Source organism: Vipera ursinii (genome assembly GCF_947247035.1).
Source record: "Vipera ursinii genome assembly, chromosome: Z".
NCBI classification, from domain to species: Eukaryota; Metazoa; Chordata; class Lepidosauria; order Squamata; family Viperidae; genus Vipera; species Vipera ursinii.
In genome coordinates, this window is record NC_139517.1 from 30,076,715 (window position 1) to 30,098,304 (window position 21,590).

Here is a 21,590-nt window from a genome sequence, read left to right on the forward strand (position 1 = left end):
GGGCTGTAAGCAAACATTGTCTAGAGAGGAAGTCTGTCACATTTTCCCCCTTAAAATTTGCTACATCTCCCTCCTGTGTAAAAGAGGCTATTGCCAGATTCCAAGGAGGGGAGCCATTCTCCAGGAGGGAGGAAGACAACTCCACACGCCGTCTGCTCTCCACTTCGGCCTGTAAGTCCCATTCCAATGAGTCACATAAATTAACTTTATCTGATAAGGTGCCTGCGAATGAGTTACTTACTGGAGCAGACTGTCTGTTTGCAATATAATCCTCCATTTTCTGCTGCTTCAAAGGCTTGGATATACTTTCTGCTGCAGAGTGCTGTCTCTTCCTTCTTTTCCCCATTCAGGTTTGTTAAAACAGGTTTAAAAATAAGTTTAAAACTATGGTTTAAAAAGTTGAAATGGGTTAAAAATGGGTTTAAAAAGTTTAAAAGAGGTAGGTTAAATACAATATTAAAAGAGGTTAAAAAGTTAAAATAAAAATAAAATAAAATAAAATAAAACCTTTACTTTTGGAGGAGCTCTTTACAGCCTTTGCTGCCTCTCCACCATCTTGGCTCCGCCGTATGCAAACTAGATGACACCCATCAGGTACTTAAAATTCTTCCAATTTTCAGCAGCTCAGTCCGCAGTAATTCTGCACATGAATACAACTCTCGGCTATTCTTTGGTGAAGCATGGTATATGACATACAGTTTATCAATAAATGATTGGAATCTATTTATTCCTGAAGTTTCCTTGGCAGCATCACCTACTGATAATTCTAGTCTGTGATTAGCACAATGCCAAACTATAATAGAAGGAAAACGTTCTGTCAGCAATTTTTTCGCTCCACTTTTACATCCCATCATCACAGCGGCGCCATCGCATGCCAGAGAAATCAAATATTTTTTCAAATAATCTTCTGTCATCCCATAAGAGTAAAGACATTGAAGTAAGGAATCAAATATTTCTTCTGCTGTTACTTTTTCAAGTTCTACCAAGTCCAAAAACAAATTTACTGGTGAATTCATTCCCATACCTTCGATACAGCATCGAACAAATACTATGAGGGTAGTTTTTTTGCTTATTGTGGTTGATTCATCAATTATCAATGAAATTTTATTATTGGATCAAACAATTTCTTTAACCACAGTTTTCCTCATTTCTTCACTTATATGATTAACAATATATAATCTTAAAGGGCTTTGCCATTGTGATAGAAGATTGCTACCACTGCTCCAGGGTTTGGCTAACTTAAATATGCATAGCATAATTAGATTTATTATTGCTGCTAAAGCTATGCATTACAGATTCACATTTCCCATGGATTGTCTTCTGTCCATGGGAGGGAAGCTTGGTAGATTCTAAATTTCATAATTTTAGTTATTCCTTTGTGGCAGGGTATATACAGTATGAAAACAAGTTGCAAAGGTCTTTAAAAACATTTTTCTCATATATTTATATTTTTGAATCATAAATATTAAATCTTTTTTTCTTTCCAATGATCCAAACTAATGCTTTAGAAATATAATTTCCAGTTTTAGCTACAGTAAACAAGCAAATTACACTAAAGCTAAATTTAAGGTTACTTGTTAAAGATATTTACTATATTTCAGAATTAGTATTCTTTCAGTCACAATCTTATTCCTATTCAATTTGGCTGATTTTAAAATGTGATGTAAAATCATAAGCACATAAAAAGAAAACAGCAGAAACAGCTGCAAATTAACTCAACAGTTCTATGCTTAGCAACATTTCCATTTAATCAAAGTCCTTGCTCTTTCCAAAACTATTTCAGGATTTACTTTCTATATACACAAACAATGGGAAATGAGTTTCTGGGCTGGTTCAAATTTTTTACACATTTCAAAATTTCAGGTAATGTATCTGTTCCATATAAATATAAAAGCATGATAGGCTTTGTATTTGTACAATGGCTGATTATCTCAGTGTGCAGAACCGTGGATAACTACAGACAGAAGTTGCAAGCCCTCTCCTTGACTACAGAGTCATCCTGGTGAGATAGTCAGCATATAAATTTAATAAATAACTTTTTTTTTAAATGCCCCTATCAGCAATTGAATTTGAATGAAGTTTCAGAAAAGCAAATGTTCTGTGCTGGTGGTACTAAGCTCCCAAAGATCTAGCATGGGATAAATGAATTCTTCCTAATAAAAATAACTTCCTGCCTTTTTCTAATCATTATTTCTTCCCTACAGCAATTAAAAAGTAAAACAAAGTGAAACAAATCACTACTCCCTCCATGCAGGGAAAATTTCCTTGAGTCATACTTGGATATCCTATTTGCAAATAATATCTTACTTACCTAGTTGAGATGGTGTAGTTGGGGAGCAGGGAAGAGTGCCATTTGCCTGCTGGGTCTTTTGGCAAGCTCAGCAGCAATTCCTATTGGCTTCCAAAAGCCAATAGCATAGCTGACTCAGGGAGTTGAAGTCCATGAGTCGTAAAAGAGCAAAGCCTGCAATAGGCTTAAGCCAATAGCAGCACAGCTTGTACAAAAGCATTTTCTTTTGCAAAAAAAAGGTGCCGGAATGCCATTCTGAGCATTCTATGAGAAAAAAAAGCCCTGAATACAAGGTTAAACTTGGGTGGATGCATCATGTCAGTTATGCACTACTTATGACCAGTGCTTTTTTTGTAAAAGAAAAAGGTGCCGGAACTCACACATGTCATACAACCCGCCTTGCCTACTCTACAAGGTTCCATCCAAAAAAGGTGCCGGAACTCCGTTCTGAGCGTTCTATGAGAAAAAAAGCCCTGCTTATGACAAAATTAGCACCTCTAGTTGAAAAAAAAACATTTTAGGAGTTCCATTGCCAGTCACTCTTGGCAGGTTTGAGCCTAGATAATCTATTGGACTGATTCTGTCTTTATTCCTGTTCATTTCACTATCAATCATAATTCTCTCGCCTCTCCTGTTCAACATCTACATGAAACCGCTGGGTGAGATCATTCGTGGTTTTGGAGTTGGGTATCATCAATATGCTGATGATACCCAACTTTTTATTTCTACCCCAAACCACCCCAGTGATGCCCTCGCTGTGATGTCCCGTTGCCTGGAGGCGGTTCGGGTCTGGATGGGGAGGAACAGACTTCAACTCAACCCGGACAAGACTGAGTGGCTGTACATTCCGGCATCCCGGGACATTCAAATTGTTCCATCCCTTTCTATGGGGGGTGAGCTGTTACCCCCCGTGGATAGGGCTCGCAACTTGGGAGTCCTCCTAGATTCACGACTTACCTTGGAAGATCATGTAGCAGCTGTGACTAGGGGGGCTTTCGCCCAGGTTCGCCTGGTGCGCCAGTTGCGGCCCTATCTGGACCGGGATGCCCTGTGTACGGTCACTCATGCGCTCGTGACCTCTCGCCTTGACTACTGTAATGCTCTCTACATGGGGCTTCCCTTGAAGACCACTCGGAAGCTCCAACTGGTACAGAATGCGGCCGCGAGAGTTGTCTTGGGAGTTTCCCGGTACTCCCATGTTACACCTTTGCTCCGCGAGCTACATTGGTTACCAGTTGTCTTCCGGGTGAGGTTCAAGGTCTTAGTGACGGTTTTTAAGTCCCTACATGGCATGGGTCCGGAATACCTCGGGGACCACCTGCTGCCGGCGTCAACCCCCCTCCGCCCTGTGCGTTCCCACAGAGAGGGCCTCCTCAGGGTGCCTCCAGTCAGAGAATGCCGGCTGGTGGCCCCCAGGGGGAGGGCCTTCTCTGTGGGCGCCCCGGCCTTATGGAATGAACTGCCGGTGGAGCTCCGGATGGCACCGGATCTCCGCTCCTTCCGGCGCGGGTTAAAGACCCACCTGTTTGAACAAGCTGGCCTGGCCTGATGGGGAGTTAATTTGGGTTTTTAAATATTTGTATATTTTACTGTTTTATCTTGGGCATTAATTTAATTCTATTTTAACTTTTGTAGTTTTGTATTTTTATTATCTGCCCTGTTCACCGCCCTGAGTCCCTAGGGAGAAGGGCGGTATAAAAATTTAATAAAAACTAAAAAACTAAACTAAACTATTTCTGGAAGCACAGCAAACTGTACTGAATGCTTTCGCTTCATGTGTTAAGATGGATAATTCTAATTTATAGCTTCATTAACAATAATATTTTGAATAACTATTAAGGATTATCAGATCATCTTACTGTACTTTGGAACATTTTCCTTTATCGAATGAAGGAATGAGCAAATGCAAGTTTGTGCATATACACTAGCATGGCATGGGGGAAAAGATTTGTAATTTATTTTCTCTAGTCTTAATGGAGGGAATATTCTTGAGGTAAGTCATAAATTTATTCTATGTGCCCATATGCACAGCAGCATCCATTTTCAGACCTTGCATGTTTTTTAAAGTTAGAACCTTCTACTTGGAATTAAATATACTAGCTGGATTTTTTTTCTGTAGCCATATTTACAAAACACTTGTTCCCCCGGCCCCAACTTATTCCATTTGTCACTTACATAATTAGGAAAGCTCATTTAGAATGCTTAAAAGCACTGTATTTATCAAAGCACACTTTGTAATAGTGTAAAAAGAGCATAAACTATTACATTTGTCTGAGAAAAAGATGCCAGTAAAATAAACAGCCATGGTGGCAATGTCTCTGAGTCAAAAAAGATTTTACTAGAAAATAATAGTGGTATCTTGGTTTATTGTTTTTTTGTAGGCCCAAATAAATTCATTGCGTTGGGCACAGGTTTTGGCTATGTTCAGTTAACATGTTGGCAGCTGTTTTGCAAAACGTAAGTGTATTGTGGGACCCAGCAAATGGATTATTCATGCCCATCCAGATTAAAAGAACTGTATGAATATAAACAATCTTTGTGGACCTTTTGGGTGTTCAATCTTTTGGCCACACTGAGTGAAGAAGAATTGTCTTATGCCCAATATATAACATAGTTAATGTATACAAAATCATATAATAATATTAGAAGTTTATGGTCTTGTGGGACCAGATTATTAGCTGTCCAAGGGTGCATGAGGCCCATGGGCCAAGGGTTAGCCACTCCCCGTGGAAGGGTCAGAAAAAGTGCTTCCCCTACTAGATTCAATAACACAACTCAGCCTTAAAATGGAGATGAATCCCCACAGCATAAGTGGCACTGCCCGCGATTCGGAGGTGACACTGTCCCCAAAGAAGTGGAAAATATCAGGGTGGGCAAATTCCTGGGAAGGGGCGTCCACAGTTAATCCAATTTTCGAGCAAGGACACGTGAGATGGGGGCATATGTGTGGGTAGACACGAATCCTTAAACCGCGCCTCCCCCCCCCTCAATACCAATAAGGCGTGAAACAGACGACACGCGGAAGGGATTGGATTACATTGTCATGATTATTTTTTTTAATAATTCATCGGCGAGGTAAATCCAAAAGCTGGCGTAGCCGAGGTTCCCTCCCAACCGCATCTCTTCCTTCCTCTTACAATTGGATTGATGGGACTCATTTTCGCTTATTCGGTAAAGAGAAAGCAACGGGGGGTTGGGGAGGCGGAGAAAAAGAGAGGAAGAACGCGTCGCTGCCCTTTTTTTTTTTGCTTCCTTTCCTGCCATAGCAGAAAACGAGGGAGGTGCAAGGAGTGTGATCACTTTAAGACCCAGCGGTTTCCCCCCCTCTCTTTCTCTTCATTTTCCCCCTTCTGCTCTTCCCCCCTCCACTTTTTTTTTAAGCAGCGACAGGCTGTGGCGTTTGCAGAAGGGTTTGGTCTCCGTCATCGCGCTGCAAAAGCGAGCGAGCGAAAGCGACAAGGAAGGAGAGGAAGAGGAGGAGGGGGGATGAAGGGGAGGTGTAACACATCCGACGAGCCGGCTGCAATGGGCCTCATCTAATCCAGACCCTTCGAAGGATCTGCCTTCCCGCTGCCACCGCCGTGGATCAGAAGCTCCTTGGATTCGGTTCTCTCCTCGCCGCCCTCGTCGCCGGTTGACCACATTTTTCCTTGACACACAATGAGCGCTGCCTGGTAGAGAAGAAGCGGTGCCGCCTTGCCCCTTTCGGGTTCTCGCGATGTGATTGTATTGCGGCTGCTAGAGGTGAAGGAGAAAGAGGAGGCAGGGTGGCCCGTGGGTGGAGGAAGCCTGAGGCTATGTGGTGTCAGCGACACCAGAAGATTTGGTGAACCATGATGAAGACTGAGTCCCATAATAATCCTGGGGGCAGTGGCACCAGCAGCAGTGGGGGCAGTACCACCAGTGGCAATGGGGCTGGAGGTGGCCTGAGGAGTGCCTCACCTCACCGGAACGCCTATGAAGCTGGCATCCAAGCTCTGAAAGCCTCCAAAGATGCCCTGGGCCAAGCTGACAGTGAAGAGGCCAAGAAAGCCAGGAACAAGAAGTATGGATCTAATGTCCATCGGATCAAAAATATGTTCCTGCAAATGGGCACTGCACCGCCACCAGGGGAGGGAGCAGTTGATCTGGCCAAGATGAAGGAGAAGCCGGTCCGGTTGTCCTTGCCCCGGGCCAGCAGTCTGAATGAGAATGTAGACCATAGTGCGTTGTTGAAACTGGGCACCAGCGTATCCGAGAGGGTGAGCCGGTTTGACTCCAAAACAGATAAGCCATTGTCCAAGCTCCAGGAGACAAGGAAGATCTTCGAGAGGAGTCTCCAGGAAAAGGAGACCACCAACAAACTGCTTCTGAGGAAGGAGAGAGCTGGCTTCCAAGACCGGAAGTTGGATGTGGTGGTGAGGTTCAACGGCAGCACAGAATCCCTAGACAAGCTAGACACAGAGGCTGTTTCTCCCACTGTAAGTCAACTCAGTGCTGTCTTTGAGAAGGCTGACCTGAGGAATAACCTTCATAAAGCCCCTGGCAAAGTTGGGCCTCTCAACTCCAAAATTGTTAGCAAAAGGTCCAGGGTTTTCCTCCAGACTCCAGAAGGAGGGCCCAAGGTGGAAACCAGGAATAGTGATGGGCCTGCACTCCAAGTAAGAGCAAGGTTACCTGAGACTGACAAAGCCCAAAACAAGGTGGTGCCTGGTGGGTCAGTAGCAGCAAAGGCAGGGGATAAGGACTCCAACATGGGGCTACGTCCTCAGAAGGTCCAAGAAGTGCGCAAGATCAAGCCTGTGGAAGTGGAAGAGAGTGGAGACTCTGAACAGGAATTTGAGGCAGCTGAGGTGGCGGTGGCAGCAGCAGCAGTGGCAGATGAGAACAGCAAATCCTCTAAGGCACCTGACCCTCTCAGGGCAGAGGTGATTCAGGCTGAGGTCACAGTGCATGCGGCCTTGGAAAATGGCCAGCTGGGTGGTGAAAGATACTTAGAAACTCCAGGCCCATTGGCAGACACTTACTGTGAGGAAGTGGCCAAGGCTGAGGGACCAGAGGAGAATGACCTGGGTGATGAGTCTAAGAAGGAGGACTTCTCTGAGGCTGACCTGGTGGACATTAGTGCCTACAGTGGACTGGGGGAGGATTCGGGAGGGAGTGGGCTGGATGAAGATGAGGATGGTGATGGACTGTATGCACCAGAATCTAGCTGTGTCGAGATCGCTGGGCTGTCAGAAGAGGATGAGGCTGTCCCTAATCGCAAGATCCACTTCAGCACAGCCCCAATACAGGTAGGCCTTTGAATCTAGTATTTATAGTGACTGTAAAAGACACCTGGATTCTGGGAAGTCTGGTGGTCCTTGGACATGGTTGTTATTATCAACATGAATGACAATTCCAAGGATCTGCTCTGGGGCCTAGTTTTCGCAAAATAGCAACTGAGACTAAAATCCTATGTTCTGACTACTGTAAACCTATTCAGGATCTCCAAGTAAGGATAAGGAAGATTTCTTTTTCATAAAGAATTGCTGTTCATTCATTAAATACAATTCTCTGCATAAAAGGAACTAGCCTATCCAGAAGATATTTTAAACCACATGTTCTCCCTAGTGCACCTCTCTTCTCTTGATGGGGAAGTGTGTGCAAGGAAGCTTTGCAGGGAGGATCCTTCAGATGTGCAAATCTCCATCTTCCATCGAAATAGCTTCCAACTTACAGGTTTACCTCTTAATTTTGGGAAGGCCTACATATCTTAGGCAAAGAGGACCTTTTCACCTGATTCTCACTGATGCCTACTGTTGTAAGGCCTTGATTTTTCAACGCTTAAGGCAAATGTCCCCTTAATTCATTAAAATCTGTTAGGCAGAGATTTATGTTGGCTTTTGTTTGTGCATTTAAATATTGAAGGGAGAATGTAGCAAAACTCTTCTATCCTAGAGATAATGGAACAGGGATACTTTTGATAGGATTAGCCTTTCACTTGAGTTAAGAACTGAATTAGTGAATTGCCTTTGCAGGTTATATATCAACAAAAGTGATTTTAGAAGAATTGTACCAGTGTCATGATTGAAAGTGCCATCATGGATCTCACCATGTTTTCCCCCCCTCTGTTTTATGTGCAAAAACCAGGAATAGGAGAAGCAGGGAAGAGATTCAAAACAGCATTTTCTTGTTTGACAATCCAACAGACTGAGATATGCTGAAGAGACTTGATTTTACAAACGAGGATGGGAAGAGAAACGCTGTTCTTCATCCTCTTTTTTTGCAAAGCATGGCTTTCATGAAACACTGAGGTAGGGAGGGTATATAAATGGACCCGTTTGCAGCAGGCTGCTGGTAGTAGGAAGAATAACACATTTGATGTGAAAGCTCAGTTTCTCACATTTCATTCTCTGAGTTGGGGCTATACATTTCTCTCTCTCTCTCTCTCTCTCTCTCTCTCTCTCTCTCTCTCTCTCTCTCTCTCTGTGTGTGTGTGTGTGTGTGTGTGTGTGATGGTGGGATTAAGTCACTGACAAATTAAGGAATATGATCATTGCAATCTGTTTCCCCTTCTCTCCTTTCCCTTTGGACTCTTTGATTAGCTACATTCCCACTCCATGCCAATTGGAAGAATAAAAGGCATATCAGGCATAATTTCCCAGCTTTAACTGGGTTTTATTTGACACTATAAGACCATTTTGCCAAGGTAGATCAGAGATGGGTGGGTTTCTGCTTTTCCATAGGAAAGGCAATTGAATTGAGAGAAAAATGGACTCCCATCCAGGAAAAAAAGTACATGCAGGAATACAACTTTTGATGGAATCTAAGGTGAGATTGCCAGGTTTATACATGATGGGAGGCTATAACAAGGTTTGTTTTGTTTCAACTCAGTATGATGAAATGAGTGATGAAATTTGCAAATCATGGTTCAATTTTATTATAGTAGGATTTATACCAGACTGGGTGTACTCATGTTAATCCTTAAACCCAGATTAATGCAATACAAGTGTACAACATATAGTGCCCAAATAAACCATGCTGGCTCACTGTGGATAGACTAACTCATATATTGTGATAATGTTTGGATTCCTAAAACATCCTGAAATACCAGTTATCCATTATCATATTGGCCTAGTCTAGCATATTGTGTGAACCTAGCCCATTTAGTAACTTTAGTAATTAACAAATCAAAATGTAATTTGTTAATCCAGAAATTATGTGAACTAGGGCACTATGACATTATTAAAACATATCATGGTTTAGCGCAGTTTGAACAATATATATTTAAGCTATAGATAAGAATGTAGGAATTGTGAGTTAAGTTTCTGCAAGTTAGAAATGGGCATGGATAAGTACTTCACTGCCAAAGGTAACTTGGCTCCTATCAATATAAGTTTAGATGTATCCTGAAAAAGTCAATGTCTTTCAATTAGAGGTGTATAAATATTAAATCTTTGGGAGATAGTTTAATTATTGTTTATTTTTTGGTGTCATGGAAGAAGGGACTTACCTGACAGGCAAGCTTTTGTGAACAATAAATCCATTCAAGTTTCCATGGGATCCAGAACAACAAAAATACAGTAAATTCATAGTGAGCCTGGTAGTTAGAAAGTTGAGCAGTTGTAGTCCAATGTGCTTGGACATTAAAAGCTGGCCACTGTGATCTTTAGTATCAGAATACATCTTTCTTGGCACCCATTCACAGCTAAAATAACTTACATTAAATTACATGTAATTTTTAAAGTAAGATTTTTTTTTAAAAAAAATGGAAAGTTGGCATGGTGCACAAGAAAGAAAGTATCCAACATCAGTATCATCTTAATTTCAAAAAAATATCTAGATTTTATTTCTTAGGAAATAAAATAAGGGTTGTATGTAATTAATTGCTTAGGGTAGATATATATCTTCTTGTACACAAAAAATGAAATCAGGAATAGGTGGTAGCATTTTGCATGAGGTGGCAGATAGAGAGCGATGGTACATAACATGCCTGTAAATCAATGCTTTATAATTGGTTATGTTCTTCCATTGCAGCCATTTTGTGAATGGACAAGTGTTCCTAGCAGCACAAAACTTTAGGGACCCTTGCTGTAGAAAACCGCAGACTGCCATCACCAGGTTGCTTGATGATGTGTGATCTTTTTGGAGTGATTCTGGAAGGTTGTTAAGCATGTGAGATATGGGAAGTTAGAAAGAATTTTGCCAAATTATATTAAGAGACCCTATATTAGAAGTTATATTTGTTTTGTTTTGTATCATCACACCTTTGCCAAATACTAGTTTGTAGCAGTCTATAAATATTTGAAAGACAGTCACATCCAGGTGGGGATGGCCCAATTCTCTGTTGAAACTGAGAATAGAATAGAGACTGAAACAGTCTGAAATTAAAAGAGTTCAGAAGAATTTCCTAATGTTTAAAGCTGTTAAAGCAGTGAAACAGCCTACCTTGAATAATGATGGTTTCCTGCCATTGCCCATTGGAGGTTCTTAAGCAAGAACTGGATGGCCACCAATTTAGTACATTCTTGCATTAACTTCAATTGTTAGAATTCATAGTTCCATGAGCATTTCTTTTAGATGAGACTTATCTTAGATTGGTCAAATACGCTGGTCCTTGGTCCACTGTTGCTGTATATATGTAGGTTGGTCTATTTGTGGATGGACTTTGCTACATAGAGAAGTCTATCTCAGAAGTAAAATATATGATCCCAAATTCTTAGAATGCTAACATATTCTTTGTTATGCTCTGTGCTCATCCAATCACTTGATGATGTTTCTGCCATGCAGCTAAATTTGGACATAAGAGGGTGGGAGTGATTTGAGGACAAGGTTAGCAGTTGTCCTAGCTTTCACATATTCAGTCAGTGTATATCCTGCCTTTCTATTTGTTTCAATAGCACTGGAGAGGGTGATGCAACCATCTCAACTGACAGATTGTTGTAGGTGGGTAGCAAGGTATTAGAGCAGAAAGCAGTGTTCAAGCATGCTTCCTTCAGGTATATTGGAAAACACTGTTCCATCCCACTCTTTTTTTCTTTTCATTCTGGGTAAAGCGGTCAGGGATACTTGCCAATCTCCATTACATATGACCCAAATCGGGATATGTGGCCTTATAAGAGTGGCAGCCTTTCATGCTCAATTTGCCAGCTACTGTCTAACATTTAGCATCAATTCTAGGTTACAAGGACAGACCTTAGGGGAAGAGGACTCACTGACTATTGCTCCCTTCACCTTTTTTTACTTGCCATCTACTTTAGATCACAGGTCAGCATATAGTGTATAGTTGCCAAGGTGCCTGTCGCCCCCAGAATCAGCTATGATCTTAAATGTCCTCATTTCAAACAACGCAATGTAATATGGTGCAGTATAATACTTAAAGAGAAAAATCTTTCAAATCTTGCAGAAATCACCAAATTCTGGAATGTTTTTGTAATTTCACGTGAATTCTCATCTATGAATGCTGAAACCCTGCAAGGTTAGGCGTGAGAACTATGTCATATCTCCCAAGATATAGCTTAGCTCGGACAATCTGGGATAGGAGCCCTGAAATTTAGAGTGCAATACAAGAATATAAAAAAGTGCTATTGATTCAGAACAAATCATGCGTAGCACCTTGTTTACAATAGTGACAATCTAGAGGCCACTATGAAATAAAGCATAAAGGTAATACAGGTCCTCTTTTAGCAACCATTCGAAGTTACAACGGCACAGAAAAAAATGATTTATGATCAGTCCTCACATTTATAACATTTGCAGCATTCTCACAATCATGTGGTCAAAATTTGGCTGCTTGGCAACTAGCATGCATTTATGATATAGCGACCTGGGGTTTGTGATTGCCATTTGTGACTTCTCAACCAGCTTCCAATAAGCCAGGTTAGTGAAGGAAGCCAGATTTGCTTAATGACTAAATGATTCACTTAACAACTGCAATGATTCTCTTAACAAATGGTGGCAAAAAGGTCATAAAATTGGGCATGACTCACCTAATGACCAACTTTCTTAGCACAGAAATTCTAGTCCCAGTTATGGTCATTAATGAAGGTCTATTTGTACTGTTACATGGCTCCATCATCCAAATGTATATGTCTATATTGCTGCTGTATATGATGATTCTAGTTACAAATTTCTTACATGCCTTTTAAAGCCAACTAAGATGCTGCACATCCTTATGTCATTTTTGGCACTGAATTCTATAAATATATCTGCCCAAAAGGGGAAATAATCCTAGTTATATGGGAGACTTAAAGCTATTGTTTATTATGACAAATGGAAAGATTATACCTGACTGAGAGAAACTTTTAAATTCAAACTGGTAGTCTGCTGGATTTCTGGAGTACAAGTACACAATTGTGCATGAACTCTGTACTGGACATAGGTGGCTTGATTTAAGTGCTGCAGTCCAAATGCTGCAACCATCATTGATATTGGGACCACAAGCAATCCTGAACTAATATATAAAAAATACTACAATGCCATTACCTATCTGTTACCCTCCCAGGTATCAACAAGGAATGAAAGGATGTATTTCAAGGAAATGCGGTCCTAGCAATTAGTATTGAACCAAACAAATTCCCACTTAGGATGGGGGAACGTGGATAGTGCATTATGGATGGAGGGAATAATATAAACTATTTTAAAACAAAGTAGGAGTTATATAAACAAAGTTAGAATTTGAAAGGGAGCAGCTCTTCCTATTTATTCATTTTTATTAAATTTATATCCATCTTTCTCTAGGAGCTCAAAGTGGTATACATAGCGACCCTTTCTCTATTTTCCCTTACAACTCTCCTATGGGATAGGTGTGGCAGAGAGAGAGAATTTAAGAAACATGCTTATCTTGGTCAATTCAGCCATTCAAACTTAATCCAATTGACTACAGTTATACAATATGCTGAGCTGAGTCACACACACAAAAAAGAGCATATTATATGGGTGCACTACTAGGTCTTAATGAACCTAGTTAAACATGTTGCGTGAATGCGGCTAATGGATGGCCTAAAGCTGAGGGTGGATTTGAACTGATAACTCTCTACTCCTAATGCAACATCTTGTTCTGTTAAAGATGGGATTACTTAATTCTTTTATATCAGTACCCCCACTGCTGTCAGAACTGGTTTATAAGTTAAAACAATTTAAAGCCCTGTTAAAATCATAGGCTAGCAGTAATTCAACACCAAAAGAGAATCTTGCTGCTTACCATACAGGCAGTCCTTGACTTACAATCATTCGTTTGCTGACTGTCTGAAATTACAATGCCACTGAAAAAAGTAACATGACTATTTTTCACATTTACGACCATTGCAGCATCCCCATGGGCACAAGTGATTAAAATTTGGACACATGGCAAGTGACACGAATTTATGATAGGTTGCAGTGTCCAGAGATCATGTGATCATCTTTTGCACAGGGAAGCCAGATTCACTTAACAACCATTTTACTAACTTAATAACTGCAGTAATGCACTTAACAACTATGGCAAGAAAGGTCATAAAATGGGGCAGAGCTCACTTAACTATTTTGCTTAATAATGGAAATTCTGGGCTCAACTAAAAGTAACATTTGACAGAAGAAAATTGCTGCTAGGATGCTTTTATCCTTGTAGCATTATAGTCAACCTAGTGATCATTTGAGATGTGCTGAATGCATGGATTTTCATTTCTGATTAAAATTTGGGTTGAAATGTAATGGTAATGACAAGAAGCTGAAAGAATTCCTCCAAGAAGTAATAGAAAAAGGCAAGGAAGAGAGTGATTTGATGCATAAACATAAATGGATGCACAATATACAGAAAATATAATACTTCTAGACCTACGTGGGACATTTAGTGAAGGTAGGATGGAACCCTGGATTGAATGGACACTTACGACTTTTATGATTTCACTCCTGGGATAGGAAGAGTCACTATTATTTTTTCTGAATTCTAGGTGGAATTTCATATTGTGTTCACATGTCACAAAGAAACACGCTGTTCACAACTCCTATCAAGGTTAAATTTGTAGCTCTCATAGCTTTAGACTGGGCCTCCTTTTGGGTGTCCTTGTTTTTCCTCCCGTTTCTAACTTTTTCCAATGTTTAACTGATGGAAACATTTAATAATAATAATAACAACAAGAAGAAGAAGAAGAAGAAGAAGAAGTTGGAAGGGACCTTGGAGGTCATCTAGTCCAACCCCCTGCTAAGGCAGGAAACCCTATACCATTTCAGACAAATGGCTGTCCAGTCTCTTCTTAAAAACCTCCAGTGTTGGAGAATTCACCACCTCTGGAGGCAGGTTGTTCCACTGGTTAGTTGTTCTAACTGTCAGGAAGTTTCTCCTTAGTTCTAGGTTGCTTCTCTCCTTGACTAGTTTCCATCCGTTGCTTCTTGTCCTGCTTTCAGGTGCTTTGGAGAATAGCTTGGCTCCCTCTTCTTTGTGGCAGCCCCTGAGATATTGGAACACTGCTATCATGTCACCCCTCACCCTTCTCTTCGTTAAACTACACATACCCAATTCCAGCAACCGTTCCCTATATGTTTTAGCCTCCAGTCCCCCAATCATCTTTGTTGCTCTTCTCTGTACTCTTTCTAGAGTCTCGACATCTTTTTTACATCGTGGTAACCAAAACTGGATGCAGTATTCCAGGTGTGGCCTTACCAAGGCATTTATAGCCTTGAATCCTAACCTAGGTAGTCCTTGCTTAACAACCACAATTGGGACTGGCACCTTTGTTGCTCAGTGTGCAATTGCTAAGCAGAAAATCACATGACTGCAATAGAGTTTTAACATCATTTCCCTTTTGGTTGCTAAGCAAATCATTGTGGTTGCTAACAGAAACATTACATGACTGCAACTTACAATTTTATTTTCTGTTAAATCTGTTGCAAATCATTGACAAAACATACAAATGGCAATCATATGGTCACAGGATGTTGTGACAATTATAAATGAGCAACAATTGCAAAGCGCCCAAATAGCTATCATGTCACTATGTGATTTGTGATAGTCACAAATACGAAGATTGGTTGCAAAGCTATTTTTTTTAATATTGTAGACTCAAATGATCACTAAACAAGGAAGTTGGTAAGCAAAGGCTACCTCTACACTACATTCTTCTATGTCACTTTGGGTGCTCCTAATAAAAGTATTATCTGACTGTGGAATTTGATTATTATTTTTTTTTGGATGGACAGACCAATACCTGTTATGATACCTTTTTAATTGTGAAATTTGTTATTGTAATCAGTCAAACAATCTTTTTTATGATTACAGACTGCCATAAATATCAAAAATTGACTGCAGAAACAGGGCTTTAAAAGAGGACCAGTTGATGTACACATACACATATATACTGTCTTCCAGTATGCCTTTGGATACCAGTTACTGGGATATTTTAGTGAGAACATAGTTATTCATTCATGCTCTGCTTCTAAAGTGTCATAGAGTATTGGTAATTAGGTTGGACACCATGGTAAGAAAATGCTGGGCAGGTGAGCTCTTGTTCTTGCCTAAGGCCTGCAAGGAATTTCATGTTACAGTAGACTAACTCTATCAAAACTCAATCACTGCATCACACTGGCTAATTATTTAAGTCAAGAGTGAGCAATCTGGAATCATTGGCCTAATTTCTAAAGCCCTCTGTAAGAAATCACGTCAGTTCTCTGGCAAAAAAATTATGTCTGTTCTCCAGGATGGGGAAAGTGTTTGTGAAATGAATAGTTTGGGTGGGAGTGCTGTGAACAAAAAGAAAAGGGGGTCTGAAAAGGATTCTATACAATCTGCTTCTGAGTAGGTATGCTTAGCTTGTACTGTACTGTCCAACCACCTCACTATATAAGAATAAGCATCTTCCTTGTTCTGCTCTTATGGATAATAAAATACGGGTAGTTATAGTGCTATTGAGCAAACTGCAAGATAATGGATACTTCAGTTTCTACAATTTTCTTCATCATTTGAAGACTTGAGCCAAACATGAAGCAGAAAGAAATAGCAAATTTTTGACATGATATTGTTTATGGTATCACTTCAAATTAAATATAAGCAGATGCAGTTTTTGAATTATTTTAAAAAAGAAAAACCACTTATTATAATATAGTACTTAAAGGAGAAAGGATCTATCTAGATCAGGGGTAGGCAACCTCGGCTCTTTTATGACTCATGGACTTCAACTCCCAGGCTGGCTCAGGAATTTTGGGAGTTGAAGTCCATGAGTCATAAAAGAGCCAAGGTTGCCTACCCCTGATCTACATTATATAACAGATCGGAACACAATGCCTTCAGGTGATAGATAAGATGTCTGGTGTTTTAGTAAATGCCATGTATAAGTCTACAACTTTGATTTAAAATTAAATCTTTTTACATAAGTGATATTTTACAAAACTGCTGAATTTTGCAAGATATTGGCATTCCACAAAACATTTTGCAAAATACCAAGATTACTGAAATCCTGGAAACACTGATATTTAGAGTACTACATAAGATGCTAAACCTTAGATATATTATTGAAAGTGGATTTTTTTCTCTATAACCTAGAACAGGGGTAGGCAACCTTGGTTCTTTTATGACTTGTGAACTTCAAATCCCAGAATTCCTGAGTCAACATGGCTGGTTCAGGAATTCTGGGTGTTGAAATCCACAAGTCATAAAAGAGCCAAGGTTTCCTACCCCTGACCTAGAGGAATGTTTGAACAATGTGATTTGCCATACAGAGTAGAAAGTGGAGTAGCCCATCCCAGTATATTGTTGATTGGAGTCCAGATATCAATGTTGCAGGGTATTCTAACTAGTTTGAAAGATATCGAGCCATATCTCAATCAATGGTCAGAAGAAGAATCTACTTGACTCTGCTAAAAACAAGTAAAAGTAAGGCACCAGAGTATTTAAACTCTTAACGAGAGCTCATTGCAAGAGAATGGCATACTATTATATATGAATACAACAGAGAATTCTTTCAGAGCTTGTTGCTTGAAATGGTATGATTGGGGACACAAACACACATCACACACACACACACACACACACACACAGGAGAAATTTTGAACTAGCCAGATTTTATACATGAGTGTTGGCTGTTTTAATGTTTTCCAAGAAAAGCAAAATACCTTGTAGTATAGTGGAAAGCTAACAGACCCATGGGTATTTTTGGCCCTTAGGTAAGTATGAAAATGTATACCACAAATCTTTTTTGTGGGATAAGACCATTTTTTATTCTTTTCAGGTAGCATTGTCTAGCGTATCCCAGGATATGCCCTTTTACTATTATAATACACTAGCGTAGATTTCTGAACCACATTCTTAATGGGAGAATGGTAACAAGCTGTTAAGAAATATGTGCTACTTGGTCCTTTCTACACGTGATTTGAGGTTTTCACCTCCAAGTTGTTTTTCTGTTTACACTACTTCAGTGTTTACACTACTTCAGGTCTGGATGGGGAGGAACAGACTTCAACTCAACCCCGACAAGACCGAGTGGCTTTGCATACCTTCATCCCGGGTCTATTCGGATATTCCATCTCTTTCTATGGGGAGTGAATTATTACCCCCCGTAGATAGGGCTCGCAACTTGGGAGTCCTCCTAGATTCGCGGCTTACCTTGGAAGATCACATGGTGGCTGTGACTAGGGGGGCTTTCGCCCAGGTTCGCCTGGTGCGCCAGTTGCGGCCTTATCTAAGCCGGGATGATTTATGCACGGTCACTCACACGCTCGTGACCTCTCGTCTAGACTACTGCAACGCTCTCTACATGGGGCTTCCCTTGAGGACCACCCGGAGGCTCCAACTGGTAAAGAATGCAGCCGCGAGAGTTGTGTTGGGAGTCTCCCGATACTCCCATGTGACACCTCTGCTCCGTGAGCTGCATTGGTTGCCAGTTGTCTTCCGGGTGAGATTCAAGGTGCTAGTAATGGTGTTCAAAGCCCTCCATGGCATGGGGCCGGAGTACCTCAGGGAACATCTGCTGCCGGCATCAAGCTCCCTGCGCCCTATGCGTTCCCACAGAGAGGGCCTCCTCAGGGTGCCTCAGAGAATGCCGACTGGTGGCCCCCAGGGGGAGATCCTTCTCTGTGGGTGCCCCGGAGTTATGGAACCAGTTACCGGTTGAGCTCCGGACGGCGCCCGATCTGCGCTCCTTTCGCCGCGATCTGAAAACATACTTGTTCGAGCAAGCCGGCCTGGCCTGAGGGGGGATTGGTGGGGTTTTTTATCATTTGTATTGGGGTTTTTACTATGTATCAATTGTATTTTAATCGGGCATGTATTTAATCATCTTTTAGTTTTTGTAAATTTCTGTGTTTTATTCTTGCCCTGTACACCGCCCTGAGTCCTCCGGGAGAAGGGCGGTATAGAAATATTAATAAATTAAATTAAATTAAATTAAATACCTGTGACTAGCATATGTCCCCTTAGTTACTTTTTCATACACCAAAGGACTTTATCATTTACTCTCATAAAAAAATTAAAAGCAGTTACATTGACCTCTACTCCTCCAGCTCCGAACCACCCCACCTCAAAAAAGCTTAAAAGGTTTTCTCTCAGAAGAACTGAAATAATACTTTATAACAGAACCCACTATGTATTATGCTGGGATGGCCTCATCTGCCAGGATAATAATATGGCAGTAGGAAAAGTCTGCATTAAACCCTTTTGCAGAATTGTACATCAAGAGCCTTGGTGGAGCAGTGGGCTAATGCCTCCTTAAGTAACACCAGCTGCCTGCAATTAGTGCAGGTTCGCATCCCACCAGGCTCAAGGTTGACTCAGCCTTCCATCCTTCCGAGGTAGGTAAAATGAGGACCCAGATTGTTGGGGGCAATTAAGCTGACTTTGTAATAATGCCGCTTGGGGTGTGTGTGAAAGCCCTAATAAGCAGGCATATACATAGAATGAAAGCTACTGCTAAGTTTGTAAAGCCGCCCTGAGTCTTCGGAGAAGGGCGGGATATAAATGGAATTAAATTTTTTTTAAAAAAAATTCTATTAGTAGAGCCCAAACAGTTTCTGCCATCCTAGCCCAGGGACAATCAGGGAATGCATTCCAATGGTTGACGGGACTGAAGGACACACAAGAGGACCAGAGCCAGAAGTAGATGAGGGCATTAATTCTCTTTTCCAGTTATCCTGTTTTTCTCTCTGAACCTCTTCTCTCTCTTTCAATCTCTCCCCCTCCCTCTGCCCCCCCTCTCCCTGTCTGTTTGTCTGTCTCTCCTACATAGTAGACTGTTAAAAAAAATAAAGGCAGAAATTAGAATCATTAGTTTCAGGATGCTTTTGAAAGTCTCATTAAAAAAAGTGTAATAGCTGCCTGGAGCTAACTGGTTGCAAATTGGCCATCCATATTTGAGAACAGTGATTCTTAACATGGACCATATGTCTCCCCACTTCAGGGACCATGGCATTTTTGTAGTGTGGCATGGTCTTTATATGCTTAATAATTATCCAACTAATAATTGGATTAATAAGCATTTTTGATGATTAAGTACCATTTTTCTATCTAGCAGTGATCATGACCGGGGTCAAAAAGTAAATGAAGTTCAGGAGCCCACAAGCAAAAAAAAAAGAAAAAAGAAAAATGAGAATTTCTGCCTTCAAGTATAATCTGAACAAAATTCAATAACAGATAGTTCTCAGCATAAGTTTCTGAACTGATACTGGAAGTTCCATTAATAAGTTATGTGGTCGTTGTGAGTCACACTCGATTTTACGATGTTAGTTGTAATTAATCTCCCATTAATTATATTTGTTGTAAGTTCTTTGGGAAATTTGTAAATGGGGATCGTGTGATCCATTGTAAATAAATATCAAGTGCCAAACAATCAAATTTTGATCATGTGACCATGAAGCACTGTGACAGTTGTAAGTGTGGGGACCAATCATAAGTCACTTTTTTCAACACCATCATAACGTGAAACAGTTGTTAAACAAATACGGTAGGTGTAAGTTGAGGACTACCTTAGTTTGTTCCAGCCACAGTATCTGCCAGTTTGATAGTACAGTATGATGCAGTAATATGGTCATGAGATATCTTGTGAGATTTTGTTCAGTTTGGTTTGTATTTACCAGGAGGCTGATGCTTTTGTAGTTGTAACTCTGGACTTACGTTACTTTTTAAAACTCAGGTGTTTATCTGTGTTAGTTTTCTAAACAAAGCAATATTGAAAATTGAAAATAGTGAAAATAGTGCTATGAAAGAAAGGTTTCCTTCACATAAGTGTCCTTGCATATATCATGACTACTTTCTTCATATGTTTGGTTTCTTGTTGCCTTTTGCTACTTGCCACAGATGAGGTGAATGAACCCATAAAGCTGATTCCCAAAATAGAATAGAATAGAAGCAAATGGAGTGGAGTGGAGTGGAGTGGAGTGGAGTGGAGTGGAGTGGAGTGGAGTAGAGTAGAGTAGAGTAGAGTAGAGTAGAGTAGAGTAGATAGAGTAGAGTAGAATAGAATAGAATAGAATAGAATAGAATAGAATAGAATAGAATAGAATAGAATAGAATAGAATAGAATAGAATAACAGAGATGGAAGGGACCTTGTAAGTCATTTTAGTCCAATCCCCCACCCAAGCAGGAGATCCTACGCATTTCTGACAGATGGCAATCCAGTCTCTTGAAAGCTTCCAGTGATGAAGCTCCCTCAACTTCTGAAGACAGCCTGTTCCACTGATAGATTGTTCTCACTGTCAGAAAATTTCTCCTTATTTCTAGGTTGAAACTCTTAAGCTTAAGAACGTGGAAAGTGGCCTAATGCTGAATCTGGCCACTGGTTGAGTCTAACCCATCATAATTGACCCTGATCCAGGTTATCTAGGATCTGGGTTTTCCTTCTCTGTTTGAAAATTGGGTTTGGAAAAATAATATCCTGCAGAAAAATATATTCTACAATCAGTGCTATAATATCTCTCTAAATTTAGCTTAGAGAAGGACCTTTCATCCAAATCATATGAAAGTAGTACACAAAAAAGTAACAAGCTAATGTTATTCATTTTTCTGTCTGATTTTCTGTTGACCTGGCTTCATTTCTAAGATTACATGAAGTTGTGATTTCCCAATGGTGATAATGTTGATAAATAGGAACCCACTTGAAATTAATGCAGTTGAGGATTTTCTATGCAAGGCCAATCTCTTTGGCCATCCCTGTTTAGAGTGGATTTCCCAGTACAATAATCCTTAATGTGCATCTGTCTGATCCAGATAGCTTTAGGCAGACTTAAGACTAATACGCACAAAAAAGGTGCCCTTAAGCCTGCACAAAATTTCAGGACTGTGAAGCCATAAGCTACCATTGCACCTTCAATAGAAATCAAAACCAGGGCTTTCTCAAGAGGTAAAGACTATGCTTTAACATGCCCCTTATCTTCTTA

The 21,590-nt window shown here is 40.5% G+C and overlaps 1 protein-coding gene across 1 annotated transcript in view; it reads left to right on the plus strand.

Annotated features, from left to right (window-relative positions):
* Positions 1 to 5,770: 5,770 nt before the first annotated feature.
* PPP1R9B (protein phosphatase 1 regulatory subunit 9B) overlaps positions 5,771 to 21,590 on the plus strand; it is a 95,307-nt gene continuing 79,487 nt past the window's right edge. Inside the window, exon 1 of the mRNA XM_083376924.1 lies at positions 5,771 to 7,563. Within this exon, the coding sequence (XP_083233050.1) occupies positions 6,124 to 7,563 (1,440 nt within the window). The 5' untranslated portion in view covers positions 5,771 to 6,123. The remainder of the gene's footprint in view (positions 7,564 to 21,590) is intronic.